The sequence below is a fragment of the Lontra canadensis genome, unplaced genomic scaffold (genome assembly GCF_010015895.1).
Source record: "Lontra canadensis isolate GAN:19392208 unplaced genomic scaffold, GSC_riverotter_1.0 scaffold14, whole genome shotgun sequence".
NCBI lineage: Eukaryota > Metazoa > Chordata > Mammalia > Carnivora > Mustelidae > Lontra > Lontra canadensis.
Genome location: NW_022631008.1, coordinates 17,791,732 through 17,818,375, shown reverse-complemented (window position 1 = coordinate 17,818,375; position 26,644 = coordinate 17,791,732). Strand labels below are relative to the sequence as shown.

The following is a 26,644-nucleotide window of genomic DNA, read 5'->3' as shown; positions in this document are numbered from 1 at the left end:
AATGTCATCTGTATCCTTCCTCACAGAATGCTGAGGATTACAAATTCACAGAGGCTCCAATGAACTCCTTCCATGCAGAAATAGAGCAAGTGAGAACTGGGTGAGCCTCCCCTCTACTGAGTGCCTTCTACATTCTATTCACCGCACAGGTGCTTCCAGCACCCCTTCTCACTGGTCAGATTTCAGTTCATTCTAGAAAGATATTAAGGTTCTCTTAAAGCTACAACATCACTGACTACTGGATCACTGGTAGTTAATACTATTGTTAAATGGTATGGACCTAGTATGTTTATATCCTTCCTCAAATTCCCAATTAGTCAGGGAAGTCTAGGTGGCTCAGTCCATTAGTATCTGCCTTTGATCTCTGGGTCTTGGGATGAAGTCCATATCAGGCTTCCTGCTCAGCAGGGAGTCTGCTTCTCCCCCTATCTCTCTCTGTGCCTCTCCCTCCCCTGTTTATGCTCTTCCCCCTCAAATAAATAAGTAAAATCTTTTTAAAAATTTTTTACTTATTCAAGAAAAAGCAAGCAAGAGAGAGAGCACAAGTTGGTGGGGGAGGGAGAGGGAGAAGCAGACACCCCGCTGAGAAGGGAGCCAGCCACAGGGCTTGATCCCAGGACCCTAGGATCATGACCCCAGTCAAAGGCAGATGCTTAACCGACTGAGTCACCCGTGTGCCCCAATGAATAAAAGCTTTAAAAAAATTCTATTAGTCAAAACAATTATGATATTTTGAAAGTCACTTTTAAAAAAATACGTGAACTGATTAGTAAATACAGTTTTAAAATAAATAAATTCAGCTATTTTAAAGTATTTCCCCCAGAATTTGGTGGATAGATTTTTCAAACCAGTTTGTGCATGCTGATGTCAACTTTTTTGTCAAATTCTCTCTTCCGTGCATCCTGCCTGGACATAGTCCTCTCTTCCTTCATCTCAGTTACAGTCTTTATTCACTCTCCCACTTTCTCTGGAACATGCCCGCACTAAACAAATTTGCTGTGTCACTTCTGGTCTTACAGTCCCCTGGGATAAAGTGTTACTTGCCGGTCCCTCACTAACCACTCAAGCCCCTACATGATTATTCATAATGTATCATGATAAACCTTCCTTGACATGTGTCAAGCCTAGAACCCACAAGGAGGGGAGTATGGGCAGGGTGAGTTCTCCACCATAGAGTGCTCTTGTGCAACTTAGGAAAAGGTACCATCCGTGGGTAGGACAGGGGACTGATGCTGGCTCAATTTCAGTCCTGGCCTTCCCGGGCACGGCACAGCAGCCTAGCTGGACCCAGAAGCTTTGGAACAAGTTCAAGAGTGCAGGCTCGGCTTCTCCTCACCTCTGTACTGACTCCATCATTGACGGTCAGTGTTTCTAAGAGCAATCTTTTGACACTTTTGTGACACATTTCTCTCTGGGTCCCAGCAGAAATTATAAAACCCTTCATCATGAGGTTTTACCAACCCATCCTGTTCGGGGATAGTGGTGCCAATACTCTTTGGGAAGTCAACAAATCACACAGTTCCAGGACAAGCTCCGACCATTCTGGTTTTCTTTAATGAGGAAGGGGACCCTCTGGCTACACTTGTCCCCAGTTAGTCTTCCTTCCTCCAGAGCAGTGGTCTATGACTCACAGCCCAATAAGCCAGACCGGCCTTCCCCGGGCCTGATACGCATGGTCTCTCGAATTGAATGAGAACATCTGACTCTCAGTGTCAATTTGCGGTGGGACACACTTCCCCCATTCTCTACACTATGTGAGATCGGCTCTGGACACTTCTCACTTGGTGTTCATCTCTGTCAGCTAGTCTGAAATTTGGAACCCGGAACATTTGACAAGTCACTGGCCACATCATGGTTACAGGTGGTGACATATTGCTGCTTGCTGCTGCTTATTCATGAAACCGGAGGTTAAGGCTCCGTGTCTGAGATGTAAACTAGGGTAAACCCCACATAAAGCACTAGTGTTGGACAGAATATCACATAGACAATTTCCAACCGAAATGCCAGTTATTAGAAGTCATGTGGAGTCAGGAGTTGCCATGGAATCCATTTGTTTCTAAACCAGCTCCTCCTGCTGGAATAGTTTCTGATTATCATGTCTTATGGTAGGGAAAGGGGCACAGGGAGAGACGGAAGGCGAGAGGGAGTCATCTGATATCAAACTCTGTGTTATCATTCTAATACATTCGAGCCCTAAAAGGAGTAAGAAATTAAAATGTGTAAGGAGACTTAACACCAGTTGGAACACACACGTATGCTGCTGTCTGGTTTGGAATGAAAGAAAAAAAAAATCACATTGCCATCATGGTTTCGTTTCTGGGACTGGTGATTATTCAGGGAGAATACACAATGGCTTGTCCTATGACATTTATCTTCACAAACAAGTTATCAGATCTCCAGGAGTGAAAATAAATATCAAAGCAGATCTAAACCACTACAGGCTGCACATTTGCAGTACGCTTGTTTTCTCCTACGTATGACTTTATTTAGATTCTTAACTAGACCATTAGAGCTTTTCCTTCTGTGAAACTGCTGGAGGATGAATCTATCCCCTGTTTCCTTCGAGTTATTTGTTTAAATCATGAGAAGTAATTGGCTGGCCTATATTAATGCTTGAGTTGTTTTTTTGTGGGAAAGTCCCCGTGTGTTTGTAGGTAAAACACAAAAACAGGTTGATCAGATATCAACTTGGGATGACTGAATTTCAAAACATACAGAATCCATAAATTAACCACTACTTTAACATATGTACAATGTAATTGATTACAATTAGCCAGGAGATCTGTTAGATGAAGACACATTAAAATTATATTTGCATATTTATCTTCTGTGTTTTGTATTAAAGAATACTAAATATTTCATAGGAGGAAAAAAAAATGTTGGTAGATGATGCTAGAAGTTTGAGCCTGTATATCTCTGCCACAGGTTCAAGAAACACTCATCTTCCTTAAGGGTCAAGTCCCAGCTTTTCCTCCTGCCCCAGGACCTCGACTCACTCTAGAGCCAAGAGGGTCCCACCTTCAAATGTTTCTGGACAATTCACAGGAGGGAAACTCAAAAGCTCTGCGGGTGTGAAAAGATATTTAACTTCCATAATTAGAGAAGAACAAAAGTAGACTGATTTTTTTCAGATAGGCCAAGAAAAAAAAAAAAGAGAGAAAGAGAGAGAGAGAGAGAAGTTACAATGTCCTTCATTCACTGCAAGGCTGGGAACCAGTCACCCTCTCACATTGCTAGTGGGAGAGGCAACTGCACAGCTCCTGGGGAGGGCAGTTTGTGTCTGTCTGCTAGGGCTACCAATCTACCTACCCTTGATCTAGCAACTCCACTTTTGGGACTCTGCCCTGTGGTTGTGTTTGTACACAGGTAAATAAACTGCACACCTGTGCAGTTTACTTGTTGCTGCATTGTTTGCAATAGCAATGATGGGAAATGATCAAAATGCCCTCAGTGAATGACAGGTTGAAGAAATTATACGGATATAATATATTCTTAAAATGGACTACTATACAGATGTTTAAGAAAGAGAGATATAAGTAAGTTTTACGGAAGTTGAAAATATCTAGGTGCAGAACAATATATAAAAGATCGATCTTAATGTTTGCGTAAATATGCATACGCAACTCTAGAAGATAATAAAAAACTAAAGAGCTGTATAGCAGCGGACACCGACTGATAGCCCAAAGGTGCACTCACTTGGTTTGCATAACATTTTAAAATTGGATTTCACTTAATAATCTGATATCCAAGTAAGGGTAAAAGTGAAGCTGACCAGGTGTTAAGAAATGGTGCTGATAACCTGTTCGTTTTTCCCACTCAGTTTTTTAGGATACTACCTCAGACATAACTAAAGCAAGGTGGAGGGACTCTGCCGTGGGAGCATGGATGAGCCAACTAGTTTCATAGTAGGAGTAGAGCGATGACTCATAGAGAGAAAGCCTCATCCCAAACCTCTCTCTAGGTTTCCTAAAGAGGCTTAGGAGCCACGGCTGGGAAGAGGCACACGCAGCCTCCTCGTCCTCCCCGATGTGCCCAAGAACATCAACTGACTTATCCATTTGTCACAGTTGGCACAGTGCATGGCGCCCATGATAGTTTTAGAAGTTCATGGGATGTTTTAATTTGAATTTCTTTTACAACCAGAAAAAAAGATAAATACGAGAACAAGGAATATATGATAATGAAATCAGCCTGAATGACACAGTTTGTAAAATACAATCTTGAATTTTGTTATGGAGGAAAGGACCTGTAACAACATGACAGAAGTGCCCAGGGACTGACAAGTCATAATGTCCTAGTGGGGCCCTGCACAGGAGGGGGCACTTGCCACCTGGGGGGAGGCCTAGACCTCACAGACCCAGTGGGTGACTGCAGGGCCTGCTCCTGCAAGGACAGCCCTCTGTACCAATGCTACACACATCTTGGGCCTTTATGTTTAAAGTACTCCGACACAATTAGGGAATGGTTGTGCCAAAAGGAGAACCAAAGCTTATCTCTATTTTTCCAATATGCCCTACTCCTGGTTGATTGACCCAAACCCTTTGGATTCCTTCTCTGTAGCCCAGCGAGAACCCTGGAACCCTAGAACCTTCTGCGGATGCCCTGAGCACTTCCTTGCCCTTCTGAGGCCAAACTCCCCACTGAAGTGTGGCCTGGCTGGGTTCCTAGGCCTCCTTGCCTTCATCTTGAGGCCATTATCTCAGGATCTTTCCTAAGGAGGCATCCTAATGACCTGTGTTCAGGGACCCCATTCTATCACAGCTATGAGCCTGACACCTAGACCTCAAATAGACAGTCATATCATTTTACACCATATGCCCAAGATCCCACTTGGTACAAGTCTATCACTTTCCCATCCAGTCTTCTCCCTCAAAAACAAGCTAAGAAAAAGCAAACTAAGGCCATGGTTCTCACCTGTGAACTTGTTAGAAAAGCAAATTATTGGGTCCCAGCCGAGCTTTGCTGAATTGTGAACTCTGAGAGTAGGGACCAGCAATATGTATTTTAACAGGCCCTCCAGGCAATTCCCATGCAAGCTGAAGTTTCAAAACCACGGAGTTAGGAGCAAGGGTGCCCAGAGTTTTTAGGGTAGATTTCCATGTCCCTGGGGCCCAGAGACGATGATGAGGACGGTGGGTCTCAGGAACGTGCCCCAAATGCCAAAGGCACTTCGTTCAGGGCCCAGGCGAGCACAAACGTACTTCCCCGGAATCCTGGGATGACATCAGAAGGAGGATGGGAGCAGGCAGCACTTTTTTGAGACTCCAGACTCAGCACCTGGAGGCTCAGCGACGTCTGTGGGTCGGCGCCCCGGCGGAATTAAGCCCAGGGGTCCCTGAGCCAGCCCGCCACTCTCGCTGCACGGTGGGAGGGGCAAGCCCGCGCCCCTCCCTCTGAGGTCCTTCTCAGCCCTGCTCCTTCAGCTCTCGGAGCTGCTTTGTCTTTGGGCCACCCTCTCTCCCCTCCCACAATTTACGGAATGTCAACTCCAGGGTCCAACAGGGATTTCCAGTTTCTAAATCGGAGCGGGGTCCGAAAGTCCTTATTTTCAAGCCACATTCTGCCACCACGTCCCACCCGCAGGTGACCCTGACGCTCCGCCCCCGCTGGAAGCTGGTCATTTGTTATAGAGATCAGTCTCACGAGAGTGCCTTGCCCATTCCTCCTAGACCGTGCAGGGCTAAGGGTTCCTCTTTAGGCGTTCCCGGTACAGTCTCTGTACTGTACCGGTGCCTAATAGGTGCCAGGGAATAGACACAAAGTTGGGGATCGGAGAAGGGGAAAACTCTCCAGAAGCCTAATTCAAAAGCTCTCAAAGCCAGACGAGGGTGAAACACATGCTCTCTAGGTCCATCCACACAGTTCTGATGCCCCTCACCCTTTTGGAGGCCACTGACCCCATTCCGTCACCTTGTGGCCACCCGCTTTCCAGCCCCGCCTGGGATCCACTCCTGAGCTCCTGAGGTGCAAGAGAGCACGTTTTGGTCTGAAAATCAGAAACCGATTTAGGAATCAAAGTGTCTCTCAACCCAAAGTCACAAACCAACGTTCATCTTCAGCTTTTGAACATTTTGGTCGTGCTCTTGCTCCCAACTATGCTGAAACACACACACACACACACACACACACACACACACACACACACACACACCATCCCCAGCTAAAAATAACAGCAACAACAACAACAACAAAGTGTAAAAAATGCTGGCACCCTTAGAGACAGACAGCCCCCTGCTCCTATCCACAGAATGCACATCATCAGCGCTTTCTGGCTACTGTTAATGTTTGAATAATTCATTTCTTTTAAAGTGTGCACAGTTTAAGAAGTACTCTTGTTTCTCTGTGATCAATTCGAGATTGTATTAGACTATGGTTTCAAAATCTGGTTAGAAAATATTATCCAGATTACTTAGAAAAACTACATAAAATTCACCACTCTCATTTTTCAGGTTGGTGCCTTTCTTTTTCTTTCTTTCTTCCCCTCTTCCTTCCTTTCTCTCTCTTTCTCCCTTATATTCCCTCCCCTCCTCCTTTTCTTTCTTTCTTTTCCTTCCTTCCTTCTCTCTTTCTCTTTCTTTCTTTATTTTCCTTTCCTCTTTTTTCTTCTTTTTTAATGTGTACTCATTGAAGCTAATTTTTTGGACATTTCAATGGTCAATTCAGTTAGGCAACCTCAGAAGTAGTGTCTCACAAAGGACTATTTTGTTTTGCATAACATCTCACACTTTACAAAACATCCTGATCAAACAAGTGATATATACCATAAATTTTTAAAAATTAAATATGGCTATTTTTTGGAGTTTCCTTCTATTCTTTGTTTTCTAGCCGACTTGTCCCATCAGGTCGAAGTTTTAAGGAGCCCTTGTTTGCTCCTCAACATCAGACTGTCTAAATGTGATAATAGAATGAGGCTACAGCAGGATTCACTTATGTACATGGAAGAAGAAAAATGTTAGTATTTCCTTGGACATCAATATTTCCCTAGATAAATTCTTCTCAGTGGTAGAGAGTGAACATCTGGGTATAACATACTGAGATATTCAGGTGGCCATCTTCGGATGTTGCATCTTGATTACTAATAAGTGTATCATTCATCCTGACCTTGGCCACTGAGCAAAATCCGTGCCTGTGTGCTTTGTACAAACGTGTACATGTGATGTGGAAGCGAGCAAAAGGGCACGTATGCGTTCCTAGTAGTCTGTAAAAACAAAACAAAACAAAACAAAACAAAAAGTGTGTTATGGGAGCGAGGAAGGGGAGACAGAAATCCCTCTAGTTTTGCTAAGATGCTCGAGCAGCTGGGCACAGAGAGGAGTTACCAGAAGGTAGGCTAGAAGTCTGTGCCCGAGCACCGTCAGCATCGCAGTGCGCGTAGGTCGGGACGGATACGCTGAAACCCAACCCGTAGTGTGCACCCGAATTCCGCTGAGCGTTCTGGTTCTTTCCCAACCCAGAGGTTTAGCTTCTTCAGTCTGGACTTTGCCTGGTGTTGGGAGGGGTCCGGAGACCCGCAGAGCCCCCTCCTTTTAGTTCCGGGAGCGCGCCGCGCGCGGGACTCCGCACGCACAGGAGCGTTGGTTCTCAGATCCGCCGCAGCGGGCACGCCTTGCCCCCTAGTCTAGAGCCTTGGGAGCCCGCACGTCGTGGTGTCCCAACCGGCTAAAGGAGGGCTCCATGCGGGCAGCCTCTGGGGTCGCCTCCGTGGTAGAAGCGACTCCCAGGGGTACAATTTTGCTGTTTGCCCTCCTGGGCCTAGGAAAGGAGGAAGGTGTTTGTTTACAAACAGGCTCCGGTTTCTTCCCGCTTTAGGAAATCGTTCCTGGGTTGCACGGACAGTGTGCCCCAGGGCGAGAGGTACTGGCAAAGGAGGCAGCGGCCTAGACGCTCTTAAGATTCCCGTCCGGTGTTGGTGGGTCGCATGCACCCTTTCTTTCTTCCCTGGGCTTTCCCTCTTACTTTTTGTCAAAGACGTGGGTAGGACTAGCTTCTTAAACTCAAGAAATAAATTTAAAATTTCTCACGCTAGAGGGGAACGCAAATTCTCAGAACACGTGGGAGGCACCTGAGGTTGTGGTTCACGCCCCTCGCCGGCCTGATGCTCTGGCGGGGCCCGCGGGCGGGGTCGCCGGAAGGGTGCGAGGCCGGGTCCCTGCACCCGGGCGGGGGAGGGCATGCAGGAGCCGCATTCCGGCTTCAGCCTAGGTTCAAAGATTAGAAAAACAGGTGTTACGTCGCCATGCTAATTCACTCACTCGGTAAACGCGGCTCAGAGAGTTGTGTGCGGAGGACTTAGCGAGGGGGCCGTCCCCACAAGGCCGTGCATTCACTTTGTTTATTAAACAGCTACTCGGTTCATGGACTACTGAGCTTCACTGGGACGCTGGAACAGCACGCTGGGCCCCCCAGGATGTCATCTTTGGTGTGAAGACCCACCCACTCATTTTGCCCATTTTCCTTCTGAAAGGAAAATACTGCCTTTCTTCCGGTGAAACGCTCTGTTGTATGGAGAGCAGGGCACCTCCTGACGCCCCAGGGTGTCTCTGCCATGGGCAAGGGTTTCGGACCCTAATGAAGCACTAACACACCTGCACGTCTTTGAAGGAGAGGTATGGTTTAAGTAACCACTGACTTAACCGAAATTCTTTCCAGAGCAAAGTCGGAATAGAAAACTGCTTAACTCTGAAGTGCCATTGTTGCGCCCGGCCGCTCCATTTACCCATAAGATCTGTCCCGATTGAGGGTGGTGGGAGAGTCGGGGAGAAGGGTCAGGGAAGGTTTTTTCACCTTCCCCAAACACACACCCCCTGTCTTTAAATGCAGTAGTTAAGTTGATCTTATCTGGTCTTCCTGGAGTGTCGTGTATAAGAGAGTGGCACCACATCTCTCTTAGTATCCTTACTCCTTTGGAGTGTAGCACTTGGAGGTTGGAACCCTCCCAAAGCCAGGTCTCTAAGCGGCCACAAACTCTGGGGAAATTACTCCTTCTAGATTAGAGCCCATTAGCCAGATTCCAGCTTTGAAACACCTATAAAATCTTTATGTTCCGTTTTGTCTTATTCTTTTTATCCAGACCATTCACCTCTTCTTGCCAGGTGCTTCCCAGATGTGTAAATATCCCCAGAAAGCTCCCGTTGTCGTTCTGTGAGCTTACTGCCATCGGGCGGCAAGGAGGTGGCAGATGTCTGCATTTTTGAACAAACACTCTTAAAGTTGCTGGGAATATCAGGAAAATGGCACAACCCCTCTTCAGAGTGTATGTTTTCTCCGCTGCAATTATCGCCACAAAGGAGAGGATGAATGCAACATCACTGGCGTTCTTCCTGTCTTTTACCGCCGCTGAAACACCTGCCTCCGAGTGTACGTCCAGAAGAATCGTGGTCACAAGCGGCACCAAAAAACAAGCGGGGAATCGCCTTCGTAGGGAGTGATTCCAAGTAGTAGTAATTATTTTGGGGGCAAGTCAGCTTCTAGCTGTTGCTAGCTGTTGTCTTTCTTCAGATGACAGGAAAAAAGCAATTCAAATCAGAGGGTGTCTTAATTTGTCAGCGAGAGTACTTACAAGCGTTTGTTTAAGTGGGTCCTGTTGGGGGAACTGTGAATGTTGTAAATTTATTGATGCTGAATGTATCCTTTCGTAAGGATATTACGTTGGACTTGGGTTTCCGGAAACAAAACCCAACAAAAAAGTCTTCACTCACCTTTAAGCTGACAGATTGTTGCGACGTATCTATGTATCAATCACTCTAACTCTATTTTGTGCTGAAATGTTAACGTCTTTTCCTCTAGAGTCCCCTATCTGCGCCCCCCCCATAAGACAACCCCTAGGATGAGCTTTCCACGGTGAACAAATCAGCCCCCAAACTCGCGCCATTTCGAACGACTCTCCTCTTTGGGATTAATTTAAAGACAGATAGATATAGATATAGATATAGATATAGATATAGATATAGATATATAAATCTTCTCCGGCGATGAATTCAGTGTCGCTGGGGTTTCAGAGAAACGTGGAAGAGAAAGCGCAACACCGGCGGGTGCAAGCAGTGGGCCCCAACACTTGAAAATGGGAATGGCGCGGCCGCGAACTCGGCCTTTGGGTGACTCGCGCTCGCAGTCTGGGCGACTCCAGCCTCGTCGCCAGGAGCCCCAGTCCCCCGGCTCGACCTCTGCGGCCTCAGGCCGAAGCCCGCCGCTTTCGGACGCGCGGGGCACAGCGGGGCCAGCCCTCGGGACTAGGTGCGTAGCCACTCGACCCCAGGGACAGCTGGGAAGCGAGGGTCCTGCACATCACCCGCGAGGCCCCTGGAGGCCGGGAGCAGCGGCCGCTGCCGGGCATTGCCGACACCCGCGCCCAGAGCTCGTCAGGAGCGCTGCAGCCACGCGGGTAGCGGAGAGGCGAGCGGGGAGCCGGGGCGCGCAGGGGGTGGTTCGGGTCGTGCTCGCGTCACTCAGCCCGGCCGGCCAATGAGCGCCTCTTCCCGCGGCAGGGCGAGCCAATTGGACGCGCGGAAGTTTGTGAGTGGCATTAAGGGAGGGCGGGAGAGAGGGAACCCGGGAGTGAAGTTGAAGCTAAACCCGGTGAGCTATAAAGAAGTTACAGGGGGGCGTTTTCGGCTTCCAATTAGGAATAATACTGGATTCGTAGCAACTACGGAGGAGGAGGATTCTAAAACCACCTCACCCGTCCCAAAGCCTGCATCCCCCCCTCCTTCTCCCACGCACCCCTCCCCCAATTCATGACCGAGAAAAGAAAAGGGAGCCAGGACGCGCTCCGCTCCTCTCTGCCGGTGGGAAGCCTAGAGGCCGGAGGAGTTGGATGGTAGGCATGAGTACAATTAAGAGGTGGGCGCCTCTACACCCTTTGCCGCCGGCGGGGACTGAAGGTAGGTGAAGCGAAGACACCTTGCGCCCGCCCAGAGGCACCCGCAGCTCTGCGGCGGACCGGGAGAGGCCGGTACGCCTCCCACTGCCCCCCTCCCCGTGCCTGCGAGGGGCTGTCATGAATGTGCCACCTGTTAACCTGGCGCTGCCGTGCCCGGCGTGTTGCCGCTCCCGCTGGGCAGGGAGAGCCCTGGGTCGCCTTGGGAGTCCCGAGGGACTTGATGCGTAAGTGCCACTTTTTGTGGAATCCCTGAGAGTTGAGACCCAAGTTAGAGAGATAGCCAAATTCCAGATCTGACCAACTGGGGGGGCCTGAAAGGCGGCCTGAGCCCTGTGGAGGAATTCTGATTTGTGGAACCCTGCTTTCTGGGACGTGCGACTGACCTGGGCGCGGGCACGGGGACCGGCGACTGAGGGTCTGCTAAGTGTCTTCAAAAATATGAATTTTGTTATTTGGGCAACTTCCCAGGGGGCTGGAGTATGTGGTTGGCATGGATGAGGGAATGCGAGCATTATTTGCAGGGGGCTCGGTCTCGCCGCCGATTCCTCCATACCTTAAAAAAACAAACAAACAAACATACAAATATACGCACAAACAAACACCTGGAGAGGCGCGCTGAGGCCCTTTCCGGCCGTTTTTCGGAATTCGGGGAGTGTATGGGTGATTGCGGAGCTGCAGATCCCTTACGCTCTGATGCTGTTGTCTTCACAGTGGCCTGAAAGAGTTGTCCGGCGTTCCTGTGCTTCCCAAGTTCTTCCCAAAGGAGCTCGGAGCCCCCTCAAATGCCTCGGGACTGAAGAGCAAACGTCGGGGATTATTATGTCGATTTTTTGGGGACCGGGTTTGGCCGCGCCAAACAGAAGAAAAGGCTGGCTTCTCAGGGGTCCCGTCGGCATCTGATACCCAGAGACTCCTAGGATTGTCCAGATTGCCGTGGATCAACAACTTTCCCACATTCGCGTCCTGTATTTTTAAAGAAAATAATTTTCTCTTCGCTGCGTTGGTCTTTCACTGACATCAGTACACTGAAGCAGACTTCCGTCTCTTCAAAGTAGGCGCTATGTTTTTGCCAATATGATCTCTAATTGAGAGTTTATTTTTGCTTTTGGATGAATCTGTGGAGCTTATGTTGTAAGAAGAAAGGGAGAACGAGACACAATGAAAGAGAAGTCCAAAAACGCTGCGCGGACTAGGAGGGAGAAGGAAAACAGTGAATTTTATGAACTGGCTAAGTTACTGCCTTTGCCCTCAGCGATCACCTCGCAGCTGGACAAAGCATCCATAATCAGGCTCACCACCAGCTATCTCAAAATGAGAGTTGTGTTCCCAGAAGGTAAGTGACTCTGCCCAGATGGAATTTCAAAGGCAGAAGGGGTAGAGGTTTGCCAGTGAGTGAGCCTACACCACGGAACAGAGGATTGCATTCACACGTACGTACACACTCTCTGCAAAGGGAAGTTTAGCATGGCTGCTTGACTCAGGACCTCTCTGAACTTAGATTCCTGTTGCCTTTTTGTGGCCCTTTCTACTTCCCCATTAATACTTTCTCTCCCATGCATCGGATATGTTTGGTTGGGATGCAGCCCAACAGTGCTTTTGTCAACACTTCAGATACTGAGCTCAACTGAAAGTACAAGTAATCCAAACATGACTGACTGACTTTCTTTCTTCCTTTCTTTCTTTAATTCCTCGTTAGAATTGTATCTAGCAGAAGGCAGGAACATTGCCAAATTCTTGTATTTTTGCTACATATAGATAGACCCGTGTACATGGAGCTAGCTAAGCTAGATAATAATTTCTAAGTTTATAGTTCTACAGAAGAGAAGCAGGCATATTTAGGAACAAATTTGTCCTGGATTTACCCAGTCTCTTGATTGCTTATAGCAAATGTATTCTGAGTTTTTGAGACACTCACAGATTCTGAAACTAACTCTGGGTCTTCATGATTTGCAACTCCGAGTTTGGTATTATCTCTGAGATAAAAGGCTGGGATCCAAATACTTAAGGTTGAATCAAGAAGACTAACCCGCTTGGAAACTATCTTCTAGGAGGCAGGTTGGCAAATGGGTCCTGGGAAAATTGTCTTTTAAGGCCTAGAAGGAAAAACAGCTGAGCTGGTCATGATTTAAAACATGTATTTAGATGATCAAGATTCACTGTGTGACGACAGAGCAGCCTTCAAAGAACACTGTCCTGTATAAAACCATATATACTCACTAGGAAAAGAATACTTCTCTCTTCCATCTCCCCATCCTTTCCTTTACCCACATTCAAATAATATGTACAGATTTAAAAAAGTATTTTAGATGTTTCTTTGCTAGAGGAGAGAGATTGGGAAATATAAAGGAGAGAATACAAAACAAACAAAAAATGCCAAGAGAAAGAACCCTGTTTATTTACAAACCAGAATGTCTTATTTGACCCACAGAGGTTTATGTTATTGTTGATTTTGGGTGTTTGGGGTCTATTGTTTTCTTTTAAGGAAATGGGAAGGAAATAGTCATTATCGGGCTTGGAGTTTCACTTTGTTTGATCTTGACTAGAAGTTATTATCTGAATCAAAATCTCGCAAAACATGTCGACAAATTAGTCAGGGGCACTAAAGGAAAACTTTCAAATTATAGTTCAATTTTACCAGAGAACTACAAGGAGTGTTATAGTTGTTTTGTCTTAAAGCAGTTTTTTGAACAGTCTCACTTGACCGTGGAAACCACAGGAGGAGAGGAATCAAAACCTAAAGTTACTGAAAAGTTAAAAAGAAAGAAAGAAAGAAAGAAAGAAAGAAAGAAAGGGCACTTATATAGTAAAAACCATATTTCCCATTCAAACTGTGCTGAGAATTGCTGGTGGGAAAAGTACTATTATGCTACACTGTCTTCTTCTTCTTTTTTTTTTTTTTTTAAGAGATCTCGTTGTCTTTTATACTGTCAGCGCCTACTTTATAAAAATAAAGCTATTGCGAACTCGGCTGGCCGCGCTGTTCCTAACAGGATTATTAGCAGTGATTTGTCAGCCCCTGTGGTCTCAGTGGGCTCCCTTTCTGCGTGATTTCTAGCGGGTCTCGTCAATTATCAGTGCCGATGTCGCTCGCTGTTTGATCAGAAGAAGCATATGGTGCTGCTTGTGGGGCTCCGGGTAATCGCGGGAGGAAAAGAATAGGGGATCGGCGTTCCCGGGCGGGCACAGAAAGAGGGCTGGGGGCGCCCAGGGAGTTGCCGGGCTGGGGGCGCTCGTCTTTGTCGCGCAGATCCCCTGCTGGCGCGGCCGGGAGGGTTTCGGGCTGGTTTTTGTTGTTTTGGTTTTGTTTTCTAAGAGAACAAGCTGTCTTAAGTGCTAACTCCACAAATTATAAATCTCTTGATAAATAGGAAGAACAGAAAGTAAACTCTCTTAGCCAACTTCTTATTTTTAAAGAGAGCACTGGCGAAGACTCCCTCTGGGGTCCCCTTGGTGGCCGGGCGGATCCCCTGTGGCTACTTTAAGGCGACTGTGCTTTCTGCAGCCCCCTCACCTTCTTCCGGAGCCCGGGGCCCCTCCCCTCTCCCTTCTCCTGTGGACTAGTGTGAGTTTATGGGGAGGAGGGGATGGACGATGTGTGAACTCTGGGCACATCATTTATTTCTCCAGCTACTGTTGAGCTCGTAACTCACTGGCAGTCTCCACCGGTGAGTTGGACAGGGTCATCCGAACAGCTGGCTCCTAGGGATGAGGTTTTAATTTTGAGGATAGATCAGCTTCAGAAATCCAAAACCCAGACAGAGCCCTTTAAAATATTAAACGATAACAACACCCCCCACCCCCGCAAATCCCAACATCTTTCAAAGGAGTGTAATAATCACAAGCGGCAAAACCAGGCACAACCTGCAGAGGGTGCTAGATTTGGGTTCAGCTGTGCAGTGAAGACAGCGAGTAGACAAGACTGGGTCCATGGCAGTGGGGGAAACTGGGTGTTTTCTGTGGAAGTAACCCTTTTTAGGAACGAGAAATGGAAAGAATTTGAAGATGTAGTTCATGTTTACATCTATCTTGATCCCATTCCAGAACATATAGGTCTTAAATTTTGTTCTAAGGATGGAGTAAAAGATAGCTATTTCACCATGGTAAGCATTCTGTCACATATAACATAGGGATTTTGCAAGGTATATAATCTAAAATAATCATAAATCTGATGACATCTCAGTTATAGGCACAACAATGACTATAAAACTCCATGGTTTTGGTTCAGATTACATTTCATCTACAGTATTAATATCAAAAGACTTAAATCAACAAACAGAAATCTTTCCATACTTATATTTGAAAAAATAAACAAATTCTTAAAATATAGCTAATGCCCCATTGTTAAGTATAGTTCCTACCTCCCCCAGGTTCTTGTAGATTCCTTGTCTAGGGGCAAACTTCAGCTTTCACTTATCTGAGTAGATAAAATTGAGCTCTTGAAAGAAAAACGAGAGATTGAGAACATAAGAACAGGATATGGGTGGCTGGGATAACTAAGAATAAAGCAATAGATCGGCGGCTTCATACTTAAAAAAAAAACGCAGGAAAGATTACTGTGAAATCATTAAAACTGCGTATCTCCCATTGGCAGCATATTCCATTCTGAAATAACCTTGCGAAGAAAAAACTTGAAAAATGTATGTCTTTAGTGTTACCAAAGCTAGAAAAGCAGGATAAAAAAGAGAGATGGTGTGCTTTTGTGCGCAAAATAAGACAAATTCAACTAAAAAGACATATCTATTTGTTATCCAGATATAATACAGTTTTGCTGGGGGTGCAGTGGGTTGCTGAACAACCTTTGAAAGGATCAGACATGTTTTCAAATCTATAGCCAGTGGGAATCTTGGTAACATCACACTACCAATTATTCATTGTAAAGATGTCTTGGGAAAATAAAAATAATCACAGAATTGAAATTAGTAACTGTGCAGGATAGGGAGTCTCTACAAAGACTGGAAGGACAAGGATGATTAAACAAACCTCCACAGACCCTTTCTATAATATTCACCTCAAGATTGAAATCCTTAATCGTCTTATATTTTTTTGAGGCCCAGAACTGAAAGAGAAAAAGAGGCCCCATTTCCCACGTGGATGGGTGATTTAAGGCTGTTTTTCTTGCTGCTCGGGGAAATGATTGAGCATTAGGTTTCCATGTTTATTTTCTTACAGAAGTTTTTCTCATTTAAAAGCCTTTAAGCCCAGTTTACGCTCCACGCTGGTTTTCTCTGTTTAATTCCAGTTTTGATGTTGACTTAAAATGTAGAGTGCAGAACTAAACTCCATACAGAGCATTTGCAAGGCAGATTTATGTGCTAGAAATTGTAGATCAGATCAATGAAAAATATACTTTTTTTTTCTTTAAAGGGAGTGGTCACTAATAAAAACAATCACAACAGCAAAACAGGGCATTATAAGCTATAGCAAGTTGTTTTTAAGCAGGGTACAATCACACACCTGAAGCTAAAATCACACTAAATTTCCAGAGGACAAATATGATTTCTAGGGGAGTTATTTTTCAAACCTGGGGGAAATCTCGGCAGCTTGGAGCTTTTGCAGACACATAAGTGGACACAATTCGAGCCCACGGATTCTGGCTGCATTTCTCTATGTCGGCCCAGGTATTTCTCAAGAGAATGAGGTTTGGAGCCAACTAACACCTTATGATGTTAGCTGTCCACCCACTGCCGGTCTCTGATTCATGGAATTTTAAATTTTCCGTGGAAGGAGGACAACCCTCTAGTATTTGGCAAGGGGGCTGCTACTTAGTACTAAAACACTGTTCGAGAAGTGCCGAGCAAACTTTCTGCATGCAGTCCCCATCCGGGAGGCGGTCCGGCGCGGAGTCGCTCTTCCTCGGTGGCTCGGGACAGACCGGAGACCGAAACCTCTGCAGCTCTCGGGTACGCTACGAAGCACGCAGCGGGGACAAGCCTGTATGCTGCTACTCGCAGGCCACGTTGGCGCGGTGAGGCCCATTCTGTCCCGGCCGTGGGGGGCGGCAGACGAGGGGGCGCCAGCTGGAATCTCCGCACGGTCCATACCAGGTCTCTGCCCTCCAAGGTTCGAGGACGTTCCAGCTCGCCTGCCCAAGCAGAGGCCGGGCCGGTGCGGGCGTGCTCCCTCTGTCATTCGTCCTGCCCGGGCCACTGCCCCAAGGTCGGTCTGTTGTTTAAACCTGAAGTCGAGATCCTGCCGGAGCGGACGGTAGTGCGGCGGTCGAGTCCGGCCGCAAAATGGAACACAAGCCCGACACGCCTGAACAGCCAGGCAACCCCGTCCGCCCACCCGCGCCTGCCTTTGGGGCGATGTCATTGCCCCTCCCGGCCACTTTTGAAGACCTGGAGCCCTGGGGAGACACCACTTGACGTTTTTCAGTGTCACGCAGGCACTGTTGTCAACCCCGCCTGCATTTTCGTCCCACAGTTTAGTTGGGATTAGGCTGAAACCCTTTAGCTCCTGTTCTCTTCCATGCAGCCTATGATGCCGAAGGCCAGCTTTGCTGGCCCGCTCCATCCCAACTTGGAAGCCCTAGCTCCAGGGCCAGAGCTCAGCAAGGGTACAGAGACAATCAATGCTGTGACCGTCAGTCTCCACCCCAGATTTATAACTAACATTAGTGTATCCCCGGGGCGCGGCCAGGGGTCTCAGAAGCACGCAGGGGAGAGCACGGCACTCAGTGCCATTGCGGATTGCAGAACACACAGGGGAGTTCGGGACACACACGGTAGGGTCCAGGCTGTTGCGCGGGACAAAGCCCGGCCTGAGCTGCTATCCTCGCGCTCAGGAGGTCGGCCACACCCTCCAGGTGGCCGGAGGGGACCTCGAGCAGGGAGGGTCACAGCGCCCGAGGCTTGAGGGTGGGTATGCCTAGATGCAGGAAGCAGCCTTCTATCCAGTGACCACTCCTGGCGGTCTAAGGGCTTGTCTAAGGGCCCCCAATCTCCGTCCCTCTCTTCCTCAGTGAGCACAGCTTCTGAGGCCCCCGAAGCCTTAATAGGAAGACCGATAAGTTGCTGGACAGGGGTAGTGGAAGGAGCCCAGGCGGCAGAGACAAGTCCCTCCAGGACCCCATGTTAGGAGCAGTGTCTGGAAGGGCTTTTCCCACTTCAGTCACCAAGTTGTGGTCAGATCCTGGGACAGCTCTTCCAGTCCCCTTCCCATTCCCATATTACCTAAAAGATATATCGGGATCTGTCAGTCAGATGAAGCTTTCTGGGAACTACTATAAGGAGGACACATTTCTACTGAGATATAGTTTATTTATTAAAGAAAAGGGGGGAAAGAACAGTAGACCAAGCTCTTCTCTTCCTCCTCTTCCTGTCTGAGTGAAGGAGGCAATGATGCCAGGTCTGTAATCTATATTTTGTCAAGGGCATGAAATTCATTCCGAAGGAAAAGCTCGATCAATTTATTTTTGCTGCTTGTAATAACACAGCTGGATGATGCTTTGAGCTCACGCTAGACTGGGGCTCATCATTCATTCGCCAAGAACGGGCCTAAATTGTGCCTGTGGGATTAGGTCAATTTTAGTGGATCTACTTCGCCTCATTTGGTTACTAATTGGTTTCTTGTTTTATAAATCGAAATCTCATTTTCAGGAAATTACAAAACCCGTGCAGTCAGTCCATTGAGGTAATCCTTGGGTCAGGGGGTATTTAAATGGAAATGCCTCAACCGAGCACTGAGGGTAAGAGTGAAACTTCGCCCGGGGTTTTCACATGAAATGTGAGCTAGCCCTTTAGATCCATAATAGATACATCCCTTCTAATACTACTTATGTAAATATGATAAACCAGACTTTAAGGAAAGAGTGGGGAGGGGAGAAGCAAAATTTATCTGCTAAGGTTAATGTGGCATATCTTGGAAATCTTCCAAAATAGATTATGTTTTCCTTTGTCTTCGGCCACTTTAGCTAGGGAAAATCCTTTTGTCTAAAACCCGATTTAGTTATCGCCTCCCTCGCAGAGCTCCTTTTCTCCTTTGCAAAACCCCGTTCCCTCGGCCTCACCGAATTACAAGAGAATCTTTAGATCTTGTTCCCACTGTAATCCTGCCGCAAAGGGAGCTGGTTTCCTCCTCATTTTAAACAGACAATCAAAGGATTTGTGAATTTTCTGCGGTAGGTCAAGTACAGAAACGAAATCTCAGCTTACCCCCCTCGCCAACTGAAATTGGGTGAGGGAGTGCGTCACCGCGGGCAGGAGGTGAGGGGGTCCGGGGAGAGGGGTCTCTGGCCCACTGCAGGATTTTCGGGAGGCCGAACCCTTGACCCGGGGCTTCAGAAGGTGTCCTGGGAGGGCTGAAGGGCGAGCTCAGCCCTAGGATTAGGTCAGGAACGCCTGGCAGGTAGAGGAGGGCAGCCAGTGCCTTATAAAACATTAACCCAGACAAAACCGTGTGGCGGCGATTTCAGCCGCAAACATAGAGGAGGCAATGCTCCGTGAAAGCAAAAGGTTCCCTAAAAGGTGTGGGGGTAGGGGCAGGAGAGGGCGAGGGAGGCCCCTGTGAACCTGCGCCAGGCGGGCTGTTTAGTAACCTGCGGGGAAGTCTTATTTTCCCCTCGTAGGCGCATACTAATGAGGCCGCAACCCGAGACAACAAACTGCAGAGGCTGGCGCTGGGGTTCGGAACCAGTACTTAACCCCGAGCCCAGCTCGGGGATTTTCAAATGATTCGGGTCGGGAGGCCGTTCCCGGGCTGTTTGCAGCCGACTTGGGAGAACTTCACAATTTTAGAATAAAGACGTTTGCTGGCCCCAAGTGCAGGCTTCGCACCCTTCCGGAAGACCAGATTCCAGACGCGAGGAGGCCTCTGCCTGCTCCCAGGGCTCCGGGAGCGCCCCGGCCCTTCAGCCCCGCACAGCTTGGCGCTTCCAGGCCTCGGCTGGGCCCGGGCGCTCACCGGCCAGCGCCACCCGCGTCCCTGGCTCTCCCAGCAGGTTATTTTCCCTTTCCCCCAGTTTGGCCTCCTCAACCAACAACCCCCATCTCCCTTTCCGCCACTTTTGGGTGGGGGTGTGTGAGCAACGATGAGAAAAATGAACGCGTCGTGCGGGAAACCAGGCAGGATAGCTTGGCTGAGACCCAAGGAGCGAAGGGAAGGTGACACGGCGGAGGGGTGGGTACAGGTGGCTGTGGCGGAGGCTCTCCTAAACAGTCCAGGAGGACCAAAGCATCTGGGCAGTGTTGTCACTCCAGGGAGGGAAACTGGGGCGGGCTAAAGAGGCAGGAGGGATTGACGATAGGCGAGGGAGGGAGAGGAGTCCGGCGGCGGGCGGGGAGCATCAGTGTTTGCAGAGCGGTGGGGAAATCGTTAGATTTATTTAGATGTGCAAACACCCAGGAAGACCCGATTTGAGCTTAAGGGGCGCTCCTGGTTACTCGTTACCAGGGTTTTGATCGCTTGCTTAGGAAGCAGCTTCTGACCAACACATTTTAAGAGTCCAACTCCATGTTTTATTCCGAAAGATCCGCCCTCACCCCCATATTACAATGCGAGTGTGTCTGTCACTGTGTACTTCATGGTGATTTGTACTTTAATGCAGCAAATCACTAAATCACCCCTCTTTTTGTCATGTTAAACCTTGTTTATTGGTGGAAGAATGAAAGAGTTTAACTACCTAAAGTAATTTCAGCAGCAACACTGTTAAAAAAAAATATTACCTGTAAGTAGTTACAGGTAGTATAATCTCTGTCTCAAGTTTCCTCTGCCTTTTTTTTTCATTTTCTTTCTGCAAACAGGTACTATAGCAGATTCCGTATTGATTTTTTAAAACATCAGCCATGGGTATGCAGAGAGTTGTATTTTTTTAGGCATCATCGGAGAAATGATTTCTGGCAAAGCCTGGAAAGATCTTAACGTGGTAGCATCCAGGAGAGAAAGGGGCTGTCTTTGTTAATAGATGGTGCCTGGGAAGTAGAGAAACTGAATGATTGTCTATATCCAATAGGGAACAGGAAATATTTCTTAAGACGGTATAAGCACTTGAAAGTAACTTCAAAAAAAAGGGTATACTTTCTTTTTTTTTTTTTTTGAAAGGCAAGGTTAGGATGTGTAAATGGAGGGCTGGCGCAGGGTGGGGAGGAGGGGAAGCAGAGGAAGAAGGATTGTTCAGGGATGTTGGTGCTGGAAACCATCCGCAAGCAAACGGATTTCTACAGAGGGAAGCAAAGTCAGGGGGCTGGGGAGGAAAATGGCTGGAGAGCCTGGCAGCCAATGAGAAAGCCCACCAAGGACCAGCTGGACCTGGCTCAAAGCCTCAGGTATTCGCTCCTGGCGCTTGCTGGACGTGAGGACATCCTAGGCCTCCTGATAAGGAAGATAATGACACTTTGGGAGAGAAACAGTGTCCCTCACCCCTCTAACCACACTAGTGAACCTATGCAAAAGTTAACCGCGGGGGTTCGGTATCGGCCCCTTCTGGACACAGGCGGTCCTCAAATTCAGCCACTTGGGGTACTGCCAGGAGGGGCGCTCAGCCAGGGCCCTGCCCTCCCTGAGAAACCTGCGCGGGTCTGGGAGGGGGAGTCTGACCTCTACGCAGTCCTTTATAAGTGGAGAGGGCGGGGCCGAAATTTACCCGCTTGCGTCCTAGGCTGTCCTGGTGCGGGCGATCTCCGAGGGTATCGGGTCGTGTGTGCGAACCTGGGGGTGTGACAATAACCGAGAGATTAGACTCAAATTGCTAGCCAGGTCGGCGTCCCATCGCTAAAGTCCCATTGTCTCTTTGTCTCTACAGGACTCGGCGAGGCGTGGGGCCACTCGAGTCGCACCAGCCCTTTGGACAACGTGGGCAGAGAACTGGGCTCGCATTTGCTCCAGGTAGCGGCGCGTCAGCACATAGGCTTTGAGGGCTCAGGTGCCTGTCCCGCACCGAGCTTCTTGATCTTTAGGGAAATGGGATGGGTCCCAGACGTGGCCTTCTTGCGGTCCCTACAGCTCCTTTCAAAATTAAAACGTTGAGCTCTTAACCTCATTGGGTGAGGATGGCACCTCTCCAGGCAGAGAGGGAGGCAAGGTGACAATGAGCACTCTAGGTTTAGAAGGGAGTCCCTCAAGGTCCCAAACCAGGATGGCTGAACCAAGGGAAGTGGCCATTTGACACCATTCCGCCTAAAGAACCGAGCACGCTGGGCCAAGCTGCAAAACCACCAGAAATGAAGGATTTACACAGGAATAACGGGACTCTGGTAGAAACGCCCATCAGTGCTTTCAGTCCACACATTCCAGATCCAGCTGCGTCTGCAACTCTTTCGTCTCCTCCCTGTAGCTTGCGGGCTCCCTCCTCTCTCTCCACGAGCTCTCACCCCAGGCCAGCCCAACCGGCATACAGACCCTAGCCTACACACATACAGCTCCCCAGGTAATGAGTTTACCCAATGTGGAGGCGCCCATTACAGCGTTGTTTGCAGTGTACACCGTTTTAAATTGCCCGTTGCCCGTTTAAGTCGCATAGCAAATATTTAAAATAGCAAAACTCCCAGTGGCATTTTTAGGCTTGACACTTGTCTCCCACCCTCCACCCCCTTATCATTATCCATGTCCACCGCCAGCTCCTCATGTGGGAGCCTCAGACCCAAACAGCACGGTGAGACTCTGAGTGGCTTCTTCTCCCTGGGCCGGGCAGGACCAGCATCTCATGTCTTCCCCTGTGCCGCTGCTACTCTGTACCCGCCTCAGTCCTGGAGACCAAAGAGATTCTAGTGCCACAGAGCACAGAAAGGCCAATGTAAGCATTCCCTCACAGGCCTGGGCTCCAAACCTCTGAATTAAACAGAAAGGCGTTGTCCGTCTCCTTTCTCAGAGACACCTTCGTCAGTTGTTGCTCAACAACACACTCCCGCCATCTTTCCATGCTCCCCTCTAATGTTCCTCATAAAGGAGAGAACAAAACCCAAATAATCTTTCACTCCTTCCAGTTCTTGCCCAGTCTTTTCCCTCTCCATCCCACACTTCTGGAATATCTTAATTATCCTCTCAGTTTCCTCACTCACCCTGCTCCCCTCACTTCCACACCCCTGCAGTCTGGCATCTCTCCTAACTGTTGTGCTCTGTCAGGCTCTATCACCTTTTGATATCAGCATAAAGATGCTCATCTCTTATCCTGCCTGACTTTGTTTATTCCACAAACATAGGAGGGCCAAGTATGTGCCACACAGAAAGTCCTGCCCACATGGAGTTTACATTCCAAGGCGAGCAGCCTTGCCAACCCAGACAGGGACCTTACGTAGTATAACAGGTGCTGTGGAGAAAAGTAAGAAGGGGGAGGGAGGGGCTGTGTTTGAGTAGTACCACTTAAAATGGGGACATTGCAGAGGACCTCACTGGAAAGAGAACATCTGGGGAAATTCCTGACAGAGGTGACACTGCTTACTTGACGTTCACTCTCTCCCTTGGCTTCTAAAGTAGCACAATTTCCTAGATTCTTCTCCCTCTCTACTTGCTCCTCTGGTTTCCCCACTGCTATCTGGCTACAAAAGCTGGCATTTCTCCAAAGTTCCACCTCTGTTTCTCCTCTCACAGCTTCAAGGTAATCTCAGGGTAATCTCAGCCAACACCATCGCCTCAACTTCTTTCCCACATTTGCATGACTCCAGCTGGTTTTCAGTCTAGACACCCTTCTGGAGCTCCAGACCTTTCTCTCTTACTGCCAACTGGAAATCTGCATAAACCTGAAGTTTAGCATCTCCAAGACAAGGATTCATTACTTCCCTCCTCCAGTCTTCCACTCATAGAAAAACTCACCATGCTTCCCTAAATTTTCAGTCTGGGCTTATGGTGTTACCCTCTATTCAATGACCTTGAAGCCACTCTAAGCTTCTCTTTCTGCCACTATAAATTCCACAACTAGAACCATCTTTGACTTAAACTCTCCCTCTTCCTCATCTGCCCGTGACCACCCAATTTTAGGGTCAACCACCTCTGAACTCTTCATCCCCACTTTTTCCTCCTGTAGATCACTGTCCACATTCTGCCATTAAAAAACAAAACAAAATGAAATATAGACACTAGCGTGTGTGTGCACACACCCCTAAGCATGCTATTTCCCTCCTTACCTGCTTAGAAACTGCTGGAAACCTGATGCCTACAGGAACATCTCTGAATTCCTCTGATTGATATCTCAAACTCTCCGAAAACCCGGCACTGGTGTACTTTCTTAGCCCATCTCTGGCACACGAAGTCCCTCACGCCTGAGTACACCAGATACTCCCTCCTGCCCCCCAATCCCTGCCTTTCCCAAGTCATTCCTTCTACCTAGGATACCCTTTCTCTCATCTCCAGTACAAACGTCCACTTCTGCTCAAAGAGATCCTCTGAGGCCCTCTGATTCTCCCCCAGGCCTCTGGCCACTCAGCCTCTTGGCCACTACAGCCCTGTCTCTTTAGCTGTGCTGTCATCATGTCTGTCTTTAGCCGGTCACTGCTGCTGGACTTCCAGCAACTTGAGAGCAGAATCTGACGCATCCTTGTGTCCCCACTGCCCGGACTAAAGCCTCATTCACAGAGATAGGGGGATAGGGAAAGTCTAGGATAGGAGTCTGACAGACTTCTTGGAAAGTCTGTCAGTTTGATGCATCAATGTAAACACACATATGTGAACGCTATACCCCTATGCTTGCAGACTTGCTGCCTGGAAAGCCTCTCATTTCCTAAACCCCCTTTCCCAGATTCTTTCTGGAGCTACTAGGCAGCTGTCTTCTTTCTGTCTCCAAACTTTTCAGACTACCAGCCCTTCCATATGGCTCAGTGCCCATTTCCCAAGCCCTGCTGGTACTCTTTCCATTATAGGATGCTGCCACTATGGAGTCTTCCAAAACTGACACAGGAAACTTTTCATTCTTTCAGTGATCATCACCCCAAGAACCTACCCACCTCTTATTGCAGGCTGTGATCCCTGTCCCCTATATGTGTGTGTGTGTGTGTGTGTGTGTGTGTGTGTGTGATAGATATAGATATCCATTTTGGTGGATCCTGAGTGTTGGAGGGCAGTAGTCTTGCCAGCTACCTCCTCCGGGCATCTCCCAGTGTGCCACATATCCCAGATGCTTACATATTTGGATGAACAAGAGAGGGACTCTTGCCGCGGGTATTCTATGTCCTATGTCCTACCAGCCTCTCTACCCTCTCTGAACACTCTTCTGGCTGAACATCTCTCATGTTCAACTCTGTTTCTATCTCCCTAGACCCTGGATGGCTTCATCTTTGTGGTGGCCCCAGATGGGAAGATCATGTACATCTCAGAGACAGCCTCAGTCCACCTGGGTCTTTCTCAGGTAGGTGAGTGGTCCACACCTCCAGCCTTCCATGTTTACACTGAGAGCTGGAGACCCACAGTAAGGGTCGGGGTGCGTTCCCAAAGCTCTTATATGTGCATTTCTGGGACTGGAAACATCTCAGCTGGCAGGTCTGCGTCTCCCTTTTCCTCTACTTCCCTATTCTCACCCCTTATCCTGCTATGTTTTAGAGTCCCTACCATAAGTCAAACACCATGGGTGGCGGTTGCTTACTAAAGTCTAAAAATGTCTAAAAAAGTCTAAAGATGTGTTCACCTGAACCTTGCCAGAGAACTGCTACTGCTAGTACTACTACTACTGTAATTACTATTATATTATTATTATTATTATTATTTCCTTTCATAGATGAGGAAGCTGAGGCTTAGATAGACTGCAATAGGTAGCCAACCGCACAACTGAGTTAAAACTCAGGGCTGACCCTGAAGCTTTCGCTCCTGTCCTCACAACCCTGTAGACACTCTGGTCCAATCTTCTAGCCCTACCTGGGCATCCCTCTACCTCGGAGAAGCTGATACCCCCCTCTTTACAGGTAGAGCTGACTGGGAACAGCATTTACGAATACATCCACCCCGCGGACCACGACGAGATGACCGCGGTGCTCACGGCCCATCAGCCCTACCACTCTCACTTCGTCCAGGGTAAGCAGCGCGAGCCTCTGACACTTGGGCCCATCTCCCTTGGCTTGTGGCTTTTTCCACCTTGGGCAGGGCAAGGGCGGGGGCAGGGACTGGGTCGCGGCACCACCCATCTCCATGGCTCACGGCCTGCCCCTCCCTCCGCTCCTCTCTCCCAGAGTATGAGATCGAGCGCTCCTTCTTCCTGAGGATGAAGTGCGTCTTGGCCAAGAGGAACGCGGGCCTCACGTGCGGTGGCTACAAAGTGCGTGGCTGAGAGGGACGTTCCCACCCGCGTGTAGGGGAAAAGGGCAGGACAAGAGGAGCTTGCGGCTTGGGAGGGACATTGCTGCGTCCCCGACTGCCCCGACGGCATCCCTTCCCCGACCCCCGCACGCGTCGCAGCGCTGCCTGCCCGGGAGCACCTCGAGAGTTGTAATTTGTGAACACTTGGGGGCTACTAAGTTTTAAGACTTAGTTTCACTGTGTCCGGTTAAGGCCGGGCCGCTGGGACTCTTAATCTGGGGCTCATAATGGGCTTTAGGGGTGTGCAAAGCGTCTGAAATGGTGGGTCATTTTGGCGGATTCTAGAGTTTACGCACAGCGTCAGATTCCGACCCCAGAGGGGTTACGAACCAGAGCTTTAGCTCGAATCCATGGTTCTCCTGTTCAGTGAGATAAAGCACGATTAGAATGCAGGTTCCAGGGCCCCACTATCCGATTTTGAGGAGTTCGGGTCGGCAGGTGTTGCCAGGCCTCTGAATTTTTACACGCTCTCAGGTGAGTACTGTGTGGCAGGACAGTCATTCCCTTGAGACGCTGGAGCTCCAATAACTTTGGACCCCTCAGTGCGGGGGC

General features: G+C 48.4%; 1 protein-coding gene across 1 annotated transcript in view; it reads left to right on the top strand.

Moving 5' to 3' along the window:
- The first annotated feature begins 11,964 nt into the window (after positions 1-11,964).
- Positions 11,965-26,644, top strand: part of SIM1 (SIM bHLH transcription factor 1) — a 67,187-nt gene continuing 52,507 nt past the window's right edge. The window contains exons 1-5 of the mRNA XM_032858203.1: positions 11,965-12,212; positions 21,618-21,700; positions 25,062-25,151; positions 25,702-25,810; positions 25,966-26,051. Coding sequence (XP_032714094.1) covers positions 12,038-12,212; positions 21,618-21,700; positions 25,062-25,151; positions 25,702-25,810; positions 25,966-26,051 — 543 coding nt within the window. The 5' untranslated portion in view covers positions 11,965-12,037. The remainder of the gene's footprint in view (positions 12,213-21,617; positions 21,701-25,061; positions 25,152-25,701; positions 25,811-25,965; positions 26,052-26,644) is intronic.